The following is a 14,921-nucleotide window of genomic DNA, read 5'->3' on the forward strand; positions in this document are numbered from 1 at the left end:
CCGGACCCTGTGCCGCGTGGGGGGCGGGGGGGCTCAGGCAGGGAGGAGTCAGAGCCCGAGCCCGACGGCGCTACCCAGGAGCTGCCTCGCCGCCACCGGCCTCTCTCGCTCAACAGGGCTTCTCCCATCTCCATGGCACCCGGCCGGCGGCACCAATAGAAGGGCGGGATGGGCATCACATGTCGCCCTCGTGTTTCCGGGTGTTGGTGTCATGGCGGCTGGGGGCTGCTGGGCTCCGTAGTGGTGGGGTGAGACCCCCCCCCCCCCCCCGGCATGGAAGAGCCACTGTCGTTCGAGATGCCCCGGGACCCGGCGCCGCGGCAGGAGGAAGAAGCTGCGGGCGGCGGCGACGAAAGCAGCGAGACCGGCTCCTGCTCTGCATCGTTCTCCGGGGGCTCTGAGTAAGGGCGCCCCCACCCCCGTGGGTCTGGGGTAGAGAGTGACCGTGTTTTCTGGCCCTCGCTATCGGGAGGGAAGGACTCAGTTCTGGCCAGGGTGCTCCGTCCCCTGGGGTCAGGCGCTGCAGCCTTCGCTCCTAGGCTGGCTGGCTTCCAGGGCACCAGGTGTGAGAAAGCGCACCTCGGCATCCTGAGGCTCCTGCCACCCAGCTCCATTGAGAAGAACTTGGATTTCATGCTCCCCCTTTCCACTCTTCAGTTGTGAGAACTCGGGCAAACAGCTTCGCGCTCTGTGCCTCTGTTTCCCACCATAGAAAAGGGGTAGGAAGGGCTCCCTGTCCTGTCAGAAGGTGCTTTGAGATTCTTGGGCGGAAGGTACTGTAAAAGGGGAAATGGCCTCACTACAGTTTCAGTCCTTTATATTTGAGTCCATATAGGGAGGTTCAGTTAATCAATTATGTTAGTCTTAATAATTTAAATAGCTCCCAGAAGGGGACTTGGCTGTTAAAAGTAATATTTGTAACAGTTTATTACAATTAAAATAACTATTCATGCATAAATATGAATGTGCCAAGCATTATGCATTTCTGCAGATTATGGCAGCTGGGATCTGAAAACCTAAAGTTAGGCTCTTAAGTCCATATTTAGATACCTAGATAAGTGGTGTGATTTGCTCCCAGGAGCTTCTGTTGATTTCAGATGGCTACAGATGGTTGTTGTAGGGTTACACTGTTGTTCCTTCCCCTAACTAAAACATAAACCATGTTGATTCCCCACTTCCCCAAGTTCTGGGCGGAAAACTGATTTTTTTTTTATTCTGTTTCCAAAACATTGTTCATTTTGTGCTGGTTGTAGGCTAAAGCCTCGCCTACACTTAAAATTTAGGTTGACGTAGCTACATCACAGGTATGTGAAAAATCCACCCACCTGAACTCTGTAGCTATGCTGGCCTAACCCCAGTGAACATGCAGCTAGATTGATGGGGAAAAATGTCTCAGTTGACTTAGCTATGATTGTTTGATATAGACTGTGGCCTGGTCTACACTGCAGGATTAGGTTGATTTAAGTTGCCTTGCATCAACCTAGCTGTGAGAGTATCTTCACTTAATTTGGCTCCTGGTGATGTAAGTGCCTCTCTGCTGATTTAGTAACATCACCTTCCTGAGTGGCATACAGTCATGGTCAATGTAAATAGGTCCACGCAATGTCAGTGTAGACCCTTCATGGCTTACACATCGATTGTTACTGGCTTTGAGGAGCCACCTCACAATGTCCCACACTGACAATATAGTCAATACAAGCACTTCTGGTGAGGATGCACACCACAAGCACAAGGAGCCAAGTATGCACAAGCGAGTTAATAACTGTGATGGCTGTATGCTGACATAAGCTAGGTCAACATAAATTTGTAGTGTAGACATGGACTGAGGCTACCCTATGGTGCCAGAGCTGTGCCAGTACAGTTCCGTAGTGTAAATGTAGCTTGAGTTTTCTGTGGTTCCTTGCTATGCTTGGTGGAATGAGTAAGGGCCTCAGCCCACAGAAGTAGCAAACACCTTGAAATCTACAGAAACCTGTTACTTCTGCACAGCTAACCTACTGCCTGATCCTTTCCCTGAGATCAGAATCCTGAAATAACCTTGCTACTGTTGTCTAACCTGTTGTCTAACCTTCCTTTTGATTATACTACTCCAGCCTCTGTTGTAGTGACTATTTTAGATTAAGGCTGGAGTAGCAGCCTCAGAGTAGCTCTGCTACTACAGTAAGGTCTGGAAGTGTGCGTAGGAATTCTTCTCTTCCAGAAACACCAGTAAGGTTCACAGTTACACTGCTTCTATGCATCTCATTAGAGTGTTATGCTTCTTCTGGAGGCAAATCCTGTTCCCTGCAGATGACCATCTTGTAACTAAGGGCAGGTCTAAGCTTAAAATGCTGCATCAGCACAGCTTTACTGATGCAGTTATGCCCCTGTAGCACTTTAGTGAAGATGCTCTAAGCCAGTGGTGGGCAATCTGTGGCCCGCACGCAGCCCAGCACTGCTTTAAGCCAACGAGAGCGAGTTTCTCCCATCAGCTTAGTTAATCCACCTCCGCGAGAGGCTGAACCATAGCCTCAGAGTTTGCCGCCGAGCCATGAGCTCTGGCTCCCAATCAGCTTGGAAGCACTGTGAGCCTTTTTCAAGCTGGAGTTCTTGGGGCTTCCAGACTTCCTGCTGCAGAGCCAGGGCTCCCCAACTGTTCAGCATAGATCCTAAAAGCCCTAGATACTGGTCTCCTCAGCAGCCCACCAGGCAAGCTGGCAGAAACCAGGCAGGGTTCTGACGAAACCCTGCCTGCTTCATAAGAAGTTTGTCAAAAACAACATATTTCCACAAAACATTTCAACAAATTAGCATTTTCTGCCAAAAACCTGTTTCATCAGAAAATTCCATACCAGCTGTAGTTACCATGTTTTGGGTGTGATTCATATGCACTAAAAACCTATGGGACCTCTTTTCTCCTTTCCCCATTTGTCATTGTGTGGTTAAAATTCTATTAAAAACTTAATCCGTTAGTACAGATTTATTTTTGTTTAGAAAGTAACAAATATGTGTGTGGGTAGACAATTATTGGAAATATTTCTATAATACTATAATAGTTTTAGATTTGGTTTCAGCAGAGGGAGAGGAGAACAACTAGTGAAGATAAACTCAGTTTTTGCACAGTATCATGTGGCCTAATTGTTGGAGGTTGAAGTACTTCACTGTGTTGCATAGATGACCTATGTTCTTAATTTGTAATTTTTAAAAGCAGTCATATTTCTGTCTGCCTCTATTGCTTTTGAAGTTTTTTGTTTGTCTGTAAGATCAGAGCACAGCTTATACATCCTTCCATTCTAGTACAACTTTATTCACATTTTTACCAAGAAACCTGCGCAGATGTTTTGTAGCTGACTCTGAAAGCACAGCAATGCTAGTTGGATGTAATTCATAGGTTTCAAAGAGTAAATCTGTATGAAAACTGATATCCTGCTCTAATCAGTTTATTGTTCCCACTACTTCAGTGTCAAAATCCCTACTAATGAACCAAGGTCATTCATGCTCATGCCTACTTCTCTAACGCATTTCATGTCCTGAGGCCGTATTGTATTGAGGGGGAGGAAGAATGTTTTCTGATGTTCAACTTATACAGTTTCTTTCAAATCTTTACCCAGGAAAGAAGAGCCTTAGTGGATGGGTGAGGCTGTGTAGGTATTGTGGCCCCACTATCTTGCAGATCCATGGGGAAGGAAACTCCCAGGCCTGCACAAATTTGATCCCTCTATGCTGCTGCTCTGCTTGCTCCTCCCTCCCCAGCTGCAGTCCTCCTGTGGAAGCTGGAGGATGGATAATGGGGATGAGGATGGGAGAGACATGGAGACTCAGTTAATTTCCCCCCCAAGCAGCATGAACTTGTGTGCAGATGTTTGTTTGTCTGCAGATGGAGAATGCTGTGCAGAATGACTCCTTCTGCCACCAAGTTATTTATATTATCTTGGCAATTAGGAGTCCAGGTGTGGGCTAGGACCCCATTATGGTAGGTGCTGTACAAACACAGAAAAAATATATTCCCTGCTTCCAAGACGTTACAATCTAAGTAACCAAAACTGTGGATCTCCCTCAGAAGGGCTCTCATGGGGGCCTCAGGAAGGAAAAACAGTATCATGGAGTTCCTTCATAAACATTCCATCAGAAATCTGTCCAGTTGGAGTCACCTCAATTGTCCCTTAGATCTTCAGTTATATAGCTGACTGCATATAATGTGCTTTACTCACCTAAACCCATGGAAACCTATATTACCAAAAGAGTACTCTTAATTTAGACTGACTATGGAACTAATATTGTACTGTTATCAGTTCTAAATGGAAGCTTATTTTATTGATACTTAAAAATAAACCTAGTTGGGATAGGGAAGGGAGGTGGAAATCTTCCCATAAACAAAGGATTGATAGTCTGTTATCTTTTATTGCTAAAGTACACTGCTAACTCAATTTTTATTTGTATGCTGTTCATAAATGCCATCAATACAACTGTTCTTTCAGATGGCTTAAGGGAGAAACGTGGGAGAGAATGGACAAGATGTCATTCTTGTTTGACTAAAAGAGAACCCCTCACTCTGATGGATAATGGTTACTTATTCAGACATGGCTGTGAAAGGAACGGTTCAATGAAATTGGCTTCTGTGAATGATGCTTTTGCAATGGATGAATAGTAAGACACTATAAAAAGCTACTTCAGACTCTGGAAGGGCAGTTGTGGTTCTCCCACTGCTTTTTTTTCCTTTCTTTTCTTCCCGTAAGGATTTTTATATTCAACATGAGCTAGAGCACCAAGGCCATAGAAGTTCAAGAGGGAGACTTTTTCTCACTCACTCCCCGAAGTAAACAAACGTAGTTGGTATTGCTATCTTCCTTGTCTGCATTAGCATTTAATTGTGTTTCTCTCTCTCTCTCTCTCTCTCAGCGACCTTGAGCCTGAATGGTTGGACAGTGTGCAGAAAAATGGGGAATTATTTTATCTAGAACTGAGTGAAGGTGAAGAAGAAACTCTTCTTCAAGACAGCTCTTCGGAGGTGCCTGCAGTGAATCATGTCAGGTTCCGTGACAATGAAGCTGAGGTAATTCAAGAGGGACCACGAAAAGAAAGAAAGTATGAACCCAGACTGAAAAAAATCACCAAAATTTTAAAAAAGAAAAGCCTTTTACCAAAGCATTCTGGTAAGAAAGGAACTGGTGGTAGTTGTGGGCATCCTTCTGGCCCAACCTCCATACTGAAACACCAATCCACTCAGAAGGTGGGAGTCATAGTCCAGCAACGGTACAAAGATGTATGTGTTTATGTAAATCCCAAAAGACTACCCAATGATGGAGCAGGGGAAAAACTTAAGCTTCTGGAGGCATTGGTAGGGATTGTTCATCAGTCTTCATGGAGCAGCAGAAGAGCTGAAAAGCAAGGAGAACAAGACAGAAGCAACAAAGGGATCAATGAAGAGAAGCTTGTAGTTCATGGCTTGGTCCCAGGCAGCTCAGCCATAAAAACAGGTCAAATCTTGATTGGTAAGTAACCCAATGAACACTGACATGTGCTTGCTCTGATTAAAACCAATGCAGATACTAATTTACTCTTTAAATTGCAGCAAAACCTCTAACAAGCATTTTCAGTAGACATAAAGGATAACTTAAATATTTCTGAGATTTTAAGTATATTTGAGCTGGTCAGCTCATAACTCTGAGGTTCTACTGTAACTGGAATTTAGTTGAACGCAAAACAGCGTATATAACTTATTTTTATTAAACAAAACAACCATATGTTTTGGATACATATACTTCTCTTATCAAAATATGATCCACATTTACAGCTATCTTAAAAGTAGTTTAGGCGTCAACATAGTTGATATTAAATTCGGATTTCATTTGAAACAGGTTTATCTTCTAAAAGAAAAACATTGTAATTAAAATAAAAAATTTGTATTTAAATAAAAAAAACCCATATTTTTATTTTTAAAAAAATCAATTTTTATCCACACTGAGCTATAGGCACATAGGCTATTCATAGACTATTGCCAATAAGCAATTAATGGGTTTTTGTGCTCCTGGCATGCTGAGTCAGTTTTCTGTTGGGTCTTGGATCACTGGGGGCAATTAATGCAAATCTCTAGGCAGCTGAAGAAGTCTGTAGGAGTACCATGGTTGGAGAGGGAGACAAGATAAGTGGGACTGCATATACTAGTTTTGACTGGGTTCAAGAGGAGCAGCAAACAAAGGCTCCAAACTGTGTAAAGGGTGAGCCTGAGCTGATTCAGTGTGTGAGGCACTGTGGAACAAAGAACTGATAAACTGGTGTATGGACCTACGAGAATCCTGTGCCTGGTGAGATTAGCCTGCATGTAGACTTTTGGTTTTGTAATACCTTTTTTCTCTGTAATGTTTTTGTCCTAAATGTACTGTGGTTTGTGAAAATTGATTGGTCACTGGTAAACCTGTCATAGTTTCTGGTAGATAGTCCAGCACCTGCAGTTCTTCTAAAGTGAGATTTGCTTGGAGAAGCACTGTAACTAGGGTTCCCAATTTTGGTTGGATGTATTCTTAGAGCTTTCATCACATGACATAATCTTTAATTAAAGATTAATCTTTTATTCTTGGAGACTTCAGGACAATCCCGGAGGGCTGGCAACCCTAACTGTAACTTGCAAGGAAATTACAGCCCAAATCCCTAGTCTGGAGGGAGAGGGACATGAATTCCTACCCTGAAAAAGATGATGGCTAGAGGCCTGAGATCTGAGTAGGAGTGCCCTCAAGGAGACTACAAAGGGATCAGAGATGCAGTTATCCCCGTGGCAATTTTGTGGTAATCCAATAAGACAGTCACTGTGTGATCCAAAGTATGAAGCTTTGAAATGTATGTATATGTGTGTATTCTGAAACTAAATTAAAGTATGGGAGGGAAGCATGTTGGGTAAGGGAACCATGTGGGCGGGGGGGAGGAATGAAAGTCCTAGGCCACCATTTTACAGGATCTTGGTGGAAATTCTGCAATTACCTTAAATGCTCAAGAGGAAACAGTCTGTAAGTATAATAGTCTAAATGTATTGTGAGAACAGATACATACTGCACAAAACCTCTACCTGTTCATCTGTAAAGGACTGGTGATATTAGCCTTCAAATTGTTCTCTGGAGAGAAGGGAGTGAAGATGTATACTCTGGATGGGATTTTCAAAAACTCTTAAATAATTTAGGAGCACAAGTCCCATTTGAAAGTCAAATCACGTAAGCACTCTTGAAAATTCCACCTTGTATACATAAAGACAGATCACACATTGACTCAATAGTGCATGTTTTGGATAAGAGTATTAAAGAATATTCCCTTGTAAAAAAAATGAATAACCCTTCAAGTTGTGCCATAAAATAGGAAAGGGCTAATATATAAATAAGGTTGGAGGGAGACTCAGGCTGTATCTTCAGCTTGATAGGCCCTGGTTTATATGCATAAATTTCATTAACCAACAGTTTGTAAATGCCTACCACCACACTAACTGTAATTCCTTCGCTTGGGTCACACTTAAGATGACCAGACAGCAAGTGTGAAAAAGCAGGACAGGCGGTAAGAGGTAATAGGCACCTATATGAGACACAAACCCTGAATATCAGGACTGTCTCTATACAATTGGGACATCTGGTCACCCTAGTCACACTAGTCCTGAGTTAAAGTAGTATTCTCTTCTCTCCTGATTTTGTCTACCAGAATGGGCATACAGGCAGATCACTATGACAAGTACCAGGCCTAGGAGATGAGATTAACTCCTCAACTGTTTCTGTTTCCATGGCAGGTATGTCAGTATTGCATTTATCCTTAAGAGCTAAGGAGGCAATAGCATGTTAAGAGGGTGTGGAGAAATGAAATCTTTGTTTTGTTTTAAACAGATGTCCCAGTTACTTAAACCTCAGAGGTTGGTAGTTTATTACATGTCCTGAGCTACCATCAACCAATATAACCTTATTTTTACATGTTGGAAACAAAATACTTTAAAGCATACTGCCATCATTCAGCTTTGAACAGGGAAAATGTGCTACATCCTGTGCCAAGTGGCATAAAAAGTATAATTTCCATATAAAAATACTCTAAATTATACATGTGCAGTGAACATTGGGTACTCTGAAATCTATATGTGGTATCTAGCACCAGAGATATTTTGCATAAACTAAATGCTTGGATTTTAATGCAGTTGGCATAAGGGATGTACAATTAAAAACCCAAACACTTAATTTTTTTTTTGTAAACCACTTTTAATTTAGTTTGTTCCAGTCAGAAACCCTTCTGGTTTAGCATTGCTGTATTGTATATCAGAAGGCAAGATAGCCAGGTCCTTATGAGTGTACACCCAAACTCTGGTTAAAACCAGAAGTGCAGTTCTGCAGGCTGACCCTCCTGTTTAATTTTAGATACATACATGGTACTAACATGAAGAGAAAAGAAAAATACAAGTGTATTATGGTCTAAAATATCACTTAAAAGAAAAAGTTTAAGATGAGATTCAAGAATCCTGCCCTGAATTGAGCATTTCTTTATTTAGATGTACTTCAAGTTTAAATTGATCTAAATACTCACAAGAATTACTAGTTTATCAGTTGTTAAGCTTATCAAAATGGTATGGTTCAGGCTAACCAATGTTGCTAGAACTCTACTTCTCTCATCTCTTACCAATAAGGGCCTGCAGAACAATACACTACTTTGCCTATATGCATTTGTTACTCTGTAAAACAATATGTGATCTCACTGCTCATCATAACCTTGAGAACCAGGCATTAAACAACTTTTCCCTCTGAACGTGAACATTTTGAAGTGCTGTTCTTTGACTATATTAGTAACCGTCTTGGGACACTTGGCATATCTAATTTAACTTTCTAATTTGATTTCTAAATCAGAACTCTGTAGATATTAGTTTTGTATCCCTGGCAGACAGAACACCTGACTTTTTCAAGTAATCTCATACAGCTCTGAGATTGTATTCTCAATGAGAAGTATGGTAGCTACTTTAATAGCTGTCAAAGTTTAATAATATTGCAGATTAATACTGCAGATTAAGCACTTTGTTTTACAACCAAATGGGCTAACAAGAAAGATGGACAAGGCAGTTACTTTCTTAACATTTTTAATGGACTTTTTTTCATAGTTCCTTAAAATAGTGCCTTAAGGTATCTTGTCCAGTTAATTCTGAAATTTGTATCACTATAGCTTAACACTTAAGATTGAACATCTGTCTATTTGTGCACCACACCATTTAAAAAACATCAAAGGTTGCATATGGAAGTAATATATTCTCTTGCAATACTTAACCATATAGATGGTCAGAATCATGGTTACATTTTATATTCTGAGAAGAAATACACCAGTTCTGGTACCAAAAATTTGCTGTCAAATAGCCCTGTGTGTTTTCAAAAACAAAACAAAAATACTGTATCCAGGTCTGTTTAAACTGTTTACTACAAAGATGTTCTAAAACTAAATCTTTCTGTATATTGTGACAGCTCCAGTTGAGTAGTCTTCTCTTGGCCACTTAGCACATCTGGATCTCCCAAGTGTTTTAAGCCTCCCTGGGTCTTAGCAGGCTTCCCTTGTGCTCTGCCTGGCATATTTCCAGGGCACTAACTCTGTTACTCTCTCATGGAAATGTAGGCCCCCACTTCCAGCACTCCCAGGATACCCCAGTAGCTTATATAATCCTAGAATCCCACCAAAGGTCTGACCTTTCTGGGCTGCAGATTCTCTCAAGAGGCACGTGGTAGGTGTAGCATATAACAGACACTTTGCTCTTTATTTAACAACCTCCATTTAAAAAAACAACTACATGCATTTCCCTCACCATGGCAGTGTGTGGGGGACAATCTGTGTTCAGGTATGTAGGGTCCACCCCTCTGTCTCATCTATCTCCCGCAGCAGCTTCTTTCATCTTAAGTTGGTGAAAAGTGGTCAAAGAGAGAGGAATAGAATAGTTTCTGCCTGTTATAGCCTTCCTGTCTCCTCTGTCAGATGACTTCCTAGTCAGCCTCAACAGGTGACCACTGAGTCCAGTGACTTCATTGTCAGATCACCTCTCCCCTGACAAACGAATTATCCTGGCTGGGAGTCACTCTTGTCTACAGCTGTTACACTACAATGATCGAGCATTTAAGTCAACAACCCTTTTTGGTTTGCCCTTTTGCCTCCAGGCTGGACTGAAATACCAAAGCACATAGAGAAAGCAACTAGCTTCCACGCTAAAAATTGAAGTTGCAGCTTGATAAGGATACATACAAAGTTTATAATCTCACACAGAATTCGCTAATTGTAAAGACAGATCCCCAAATCATCACAGAGGTCCATCATAGTTCACCATCCCAGTCAGAATTAAAACAAACCCACCCCTCAGGTCTTCATTAGTCCAAAAAAGTTGTGGGGTTTTTTTCGTTGTTGCTCTGAATGTTGTTTTTATTTTTCTGCTCAAAGTAACAAGCAGCTAGGCCTATTGTGTTTGTAATGGCTCTTATTTCAGATCCTCTTTGCAAATGTAAGTCCTTTTGTATTTTTGCGAAACCACTTTTGCTTGCCCAGCTTCATTCTTAAGGATCATGAATAATCTTTTACTTTTGCTGCTTTATCAGTCATTCCAAGAAACTATTAACTATAGTCTCCATTTAGTATCTGTTCAGTGTCACTCTTAGGCTAACATTTCCCTATTCTTTGCTAACCTAGTTAAGATTTATGAGTATAGGTCTTCTCTAGTATTAGATGGGGGGTAATGGAGTAAGTGAGTTTGATGCCACTTCTCATACACACTCAATAGTTGCTGCCTGACTCATAATTCCTGAATTTCTGTGTCTAGGATGCCTATTGGTTGCATGTGAAAAGAAAGTAGAGATATAAGGGAAAGATTCTCCTTTTCTACCAGAGATGCTGGTTGAAACGTCTCAGTTTGTTACTGAGTCTCAATCTTTCACTTTTCTCAAGATAGAAAACGTCACAAAAGGAAACCTTATACACTCAGCTTGTTTTGATCAGGTCAGTGAGGTGCAGATGCAGATCTAAACTTTCAAAGCAAAGCTTATTTTAAAATAGACTTTTGTACATTGAGGTGATCCTGCAAAAATTCTAGTAAAGATGATCAAAACTTGGAACTTTGAACATGTTCAGTATTTTATAAAATCTTCTGATAAGTGGTCTAATTATTCATTTAATTTTATAAAACTGTACATTGTTCTCTTTTTTCCAGTGCTGAATTTTTCTCCTTCCAGTTTTTTCTGTTCTGGTGAAAGAGCTAATAAAGATAAAAAGGCCCACCAAAACAAGCCAAGAAAAAAATGGCTTCTAAAGACAGAAGAGGCTTGTGATAAGAGATGCCAGTATGATTGGTTCCTTCCCTTCTAATTGAGTTAATTAGAGAGAGGGGAGAACTGGGTCCCCCTGTCTTGTGGGAAGGCTGTTACTTAAGCGATGCTACTGGAAGTCACACAGTGGCCCAAATGTTTAGAAGAAGCATGCATGGGGAGGAAAATTCTTGCAGAGACTGAAAGGTTAATACTGTGGCATCCTAGTTTTTTAGTACTACACAGTGCCTTCTGTGCTATAGCTACACAATCATTCCCATACTGACCCACCTATTGACTTCCATTCGTTCTGTTACTGCACTCATCACCGTGGTATCTGATTGCCATTCATGGCTTCCTTTACTCCCTCAGAGAACACAAAGGTACTTTTGTCTCCTAACATGATATAAGAACTCGAGAGAGACCAAGGCTATGTCTACACTGGCAACTGAATGACACAACTTTGTCTTTCAGAGGTGTTTTTTTAAAAAAAAAAAACCACCCCAACAGACAAAAGTTTTGCCGACAACAAGCGCCGGTATGAATAGTGCTTTGTTGGCAGGAGCGCTCTCCTGCTGACAAAGCAAACGCTGCTCGTTGGGGGTGGAAGTTTTTTGTTGGCAGGAGAGCTCCCTCCTGCTGACAAACAACGGCTATGCTGCATGACTTTTAGCGGCATGGCTGTTGTGTAGACATAGTAATCCTGAATGTACTTAGGCTATCAGAGGGATAGCTGTGTTAGTCTGGATCTGTAAAAAGCGACAGAGTCCTGTGGCACCTTGTAGACTAACAGATGTATTGGAGCATAAGCTTTCTTGGGTGAATACGAAGCTTATGCTCCAATACATCTGTTAGTCTATAAGGTGCCACAGGATTCAGGATTACTTAGGGTTACCATACGTCCGGTTTTTCCTGGACATGTCCGGCTTTTTGGTAATCAAACCCCCGTCCGGGGGGAATTGCCAAAAAGCCAAACATGTCCGGGAAAAATACCGCCGGTCGGGCACTTCCCCTCCCGCGGCTGCTGTGCTCCCTACCTTGACTCTTCTGCTCTGTTTAAAGCCGAGCGCTACCGGCTTCGGGCAGCCCCCATGCCTCCGGACCCTGAGCCGCCGGCCGGGCACTTCCCCTCCCGGGCTCTGGGGGTGCAGGGTCCAGAGGCATGGGTAGGGTTACCATATTTAAAAAATAAAAAAAGAGGACACTCCACGGGGCCCTGGCCCTGCCCCTTTCCCACCCCCGGCCCTGCCCCAACTCCGCCCCCTCCCCTGAGTGCCCCGCATTCCCCCTCCTCCCTCCCAGCCACGCGAAAAGGGCTGCCCGAGCGCTACCGGCTTCACGGTTTGCCAGGCAGCCCCCAGACCCTGCGCCCCCGGCCGGCGCTTCCCCAGCGCAGCTGGAGCCCGGGAGGGAAAGCGCCCAGCCGGGGGCGCAGGGTCTGGAGGCTGCCCGGTAGCGCTCGGGCAGCTCGGCTCTTAAACAGAGCCAAAGAGTCAGGGGAGGAGCACAGCAGCCGGAGCCCGGGAGGGGAAGTGTCTGAGTAATAGCTTTCATCTTTGACTAAGAGGCAACTTCATTAGAGATTTGCAAAGAAGCCAACTCAGTTCTATATACGGTACTACTAATACAGAGTGACAGTCTTGTCTGATACAGGGGTAGTGGGGAAGGTACTGTGCATCAGGTGCTAACTGGACCTTAAACTTATCCTAGTGATTTATGTACTGCTTTTCAAAATCTCCTGCATCTGAACTGGTGAAATAGATTTAAGGAGGCGAAATAAATACATTTACCTGTTTTGTTTTGTTTTTTCTTTTTAGTTCCTATGTTATCAATCCAGCAGAACTGTTCTATTAGGCTTTCTTTTGTTTTTTGTTACTACTCTGGAATTCTTTGAGGACTGAGAATCAGAAAAATTCTTTTTATACAAAAGCTCAATTATACTTTCTCTAGGTGCTGGGAGGGAAGAGCCATCTGTTACACATTTATGATGATGATTTTATTTTTCTTAAGATGTACTTATTAACCCAAGTTCTGACCTGTTAGATCTGCTCTGCAGATAGTTTATTTGTTGCTGCTTCACAAGTACTCCTAAAACAGCGATTGCTGTGATTTCACTAGTGTTCCCTACCTCTTAAACAGAGCGTCTGTTGATATATTTAATATACATTACTTAACAGTGCCTTTGCTTGCAGAAATGCGAACAAAACAATTACAACCGTAGATCAAATACTAAAACATGAATTGTTTTTTTTACATTCAAAACAAATTTCAACAATTAAAACAATTTCTGGATACTTTGTATAGCCCTGGCCTGGATAGATATAGAAGAGGTACACAAAGCAAAATCTACCATTAAAGTGTGGTTCTTTTTAAAACTGTCAAAATCCACCTTCTTACTCAACACGTCTGCTTGGTGTCCATTAAAGCCCTCTATATCTCCCTTAACAAAAAGGGAGGCTTTTGCTATCAGCCGTGTAGAACCTAAACAACCCTTGGAAAGTAAACTAAAATTTTTTTCTAGCTTGTGCATAATCAGAATTGTTAACAAAGATACATTTGCAGCACTAGCTGTGAAAATGCATTGTTTTCAAAGGATGCACTCATTTACACCTGTATAACCCACTGAAAGTATAAGAGTATAATTTGGGAATTATGAGGGCAGCATTTGGCATGCAGAATCTATGGTATAAAGATCTGCATCACTTTAACATAAGATGTGGGTTTTTTTAAATAAAATTTAAACTTGCAAAAAGACTATATCAGCATATTTATTTTGGTTTAGCTTAATTTGGTTAGGCACATGTATGAGCTGAACTGCAATAAGCCACTCTTAAACTGAAATCAGTGGGTACAAAAGAGTTGTACCAGTACAAGTTTATATGTAGGCAAGGCCTCTATTACAGTATATAATGCATAAACCAAAACCAGCCCACCTTCTATTTCAGATCCTATGCTAGTTAATCAATTTCTGCTGTTGTTTTTTGAGTGTTTCGTATGCAACAAAGGGGAGGGAATATTACCTTAAATAGGCAAATGTGGTTGTAAAACTACAAAAAAATTGGCAGGGGGGCTTTTGCATGTATTGTATCCATCCATTATTCTTAATTCATTTTTTTTTTTAAATGGGCTAGATTTCAAAGTGACATTGTCTCTTTAAGAAATGGTAGCCATATTTACTAAATAAGTCCATGTTCATACCAGAATTTGTAACCTCTTCTCCCCCAGTGGTGATTATTTTTCCTTTACTGGATTAAGGTTCTCTATGCATTTGGTTGCTCCTATTCTTTCCGTATAGCCTCAGAGGATGACTCTGAGAAATGTAGCTTTCCTCAACTATACCATGAGTGATCTATACAAAATAAGGCATTTTTAAAAAATGGGAACCACCTGTAGGACTGCTTGGAGTCTCTAAAAAGCTGATTTTATTTATAGTGTATGCTTACATTATTATAAATTTAATAGAATAAATATTTACTGCAAGAACGGAAGTTTTTAAATACATGAACTGTTAGGCATCAAATGATAAAACACTTTGAGTACATACAGCATAAATACTGCTTTTAAAAGGCAGTTGAAAATTTTCCGCTTCAGGAAATTGAAACATCACATGGGAAGTATGAAAGTCTTCCTTTCACTTAAAAATATTAAGGTGTTTACGTTCCCACT

General features: G+C 41.5%; 1 protein-coding gene across 1 annotated transcript in view; it reads left to right on the forward strand.

The window, feature by feature from the left end:
• Positions 1–273: 273 nt before the first annotated feature.
• INTU (inturned planar cell polarity protein) overlaps positions 274–14,921 on the forward strand; it is an 86,968-nt gene continuing 72,320 nt past the window's right edge. Inside the window, exons 1-2 of the mRNA XM_065405534.1 lie at positions 274–401; positions 4,879–5,471. Of these exons, the coding sequence (XP_065261606.1) occupies positions 274–401; positions 4,879–5,471 (721 nt within the window). The remainder of the gene's footprint in view (positions 402–4,878; positions 5,472–14,921) is intronic.

This window comes from Emys orbicularis, chromosome 5 (assembly GCF_028017835.1).
Source record: "Emys orbicularis isolate rEmyOrb1 chromosome 5, rEmyOrb1.hap1, whole genome shotgun sequence".
Taxonomy (NCBI): Eukaryota; Metazoa; Chordata; order Testudines; family Emydidae; genus Emys; species Emys orbicularis.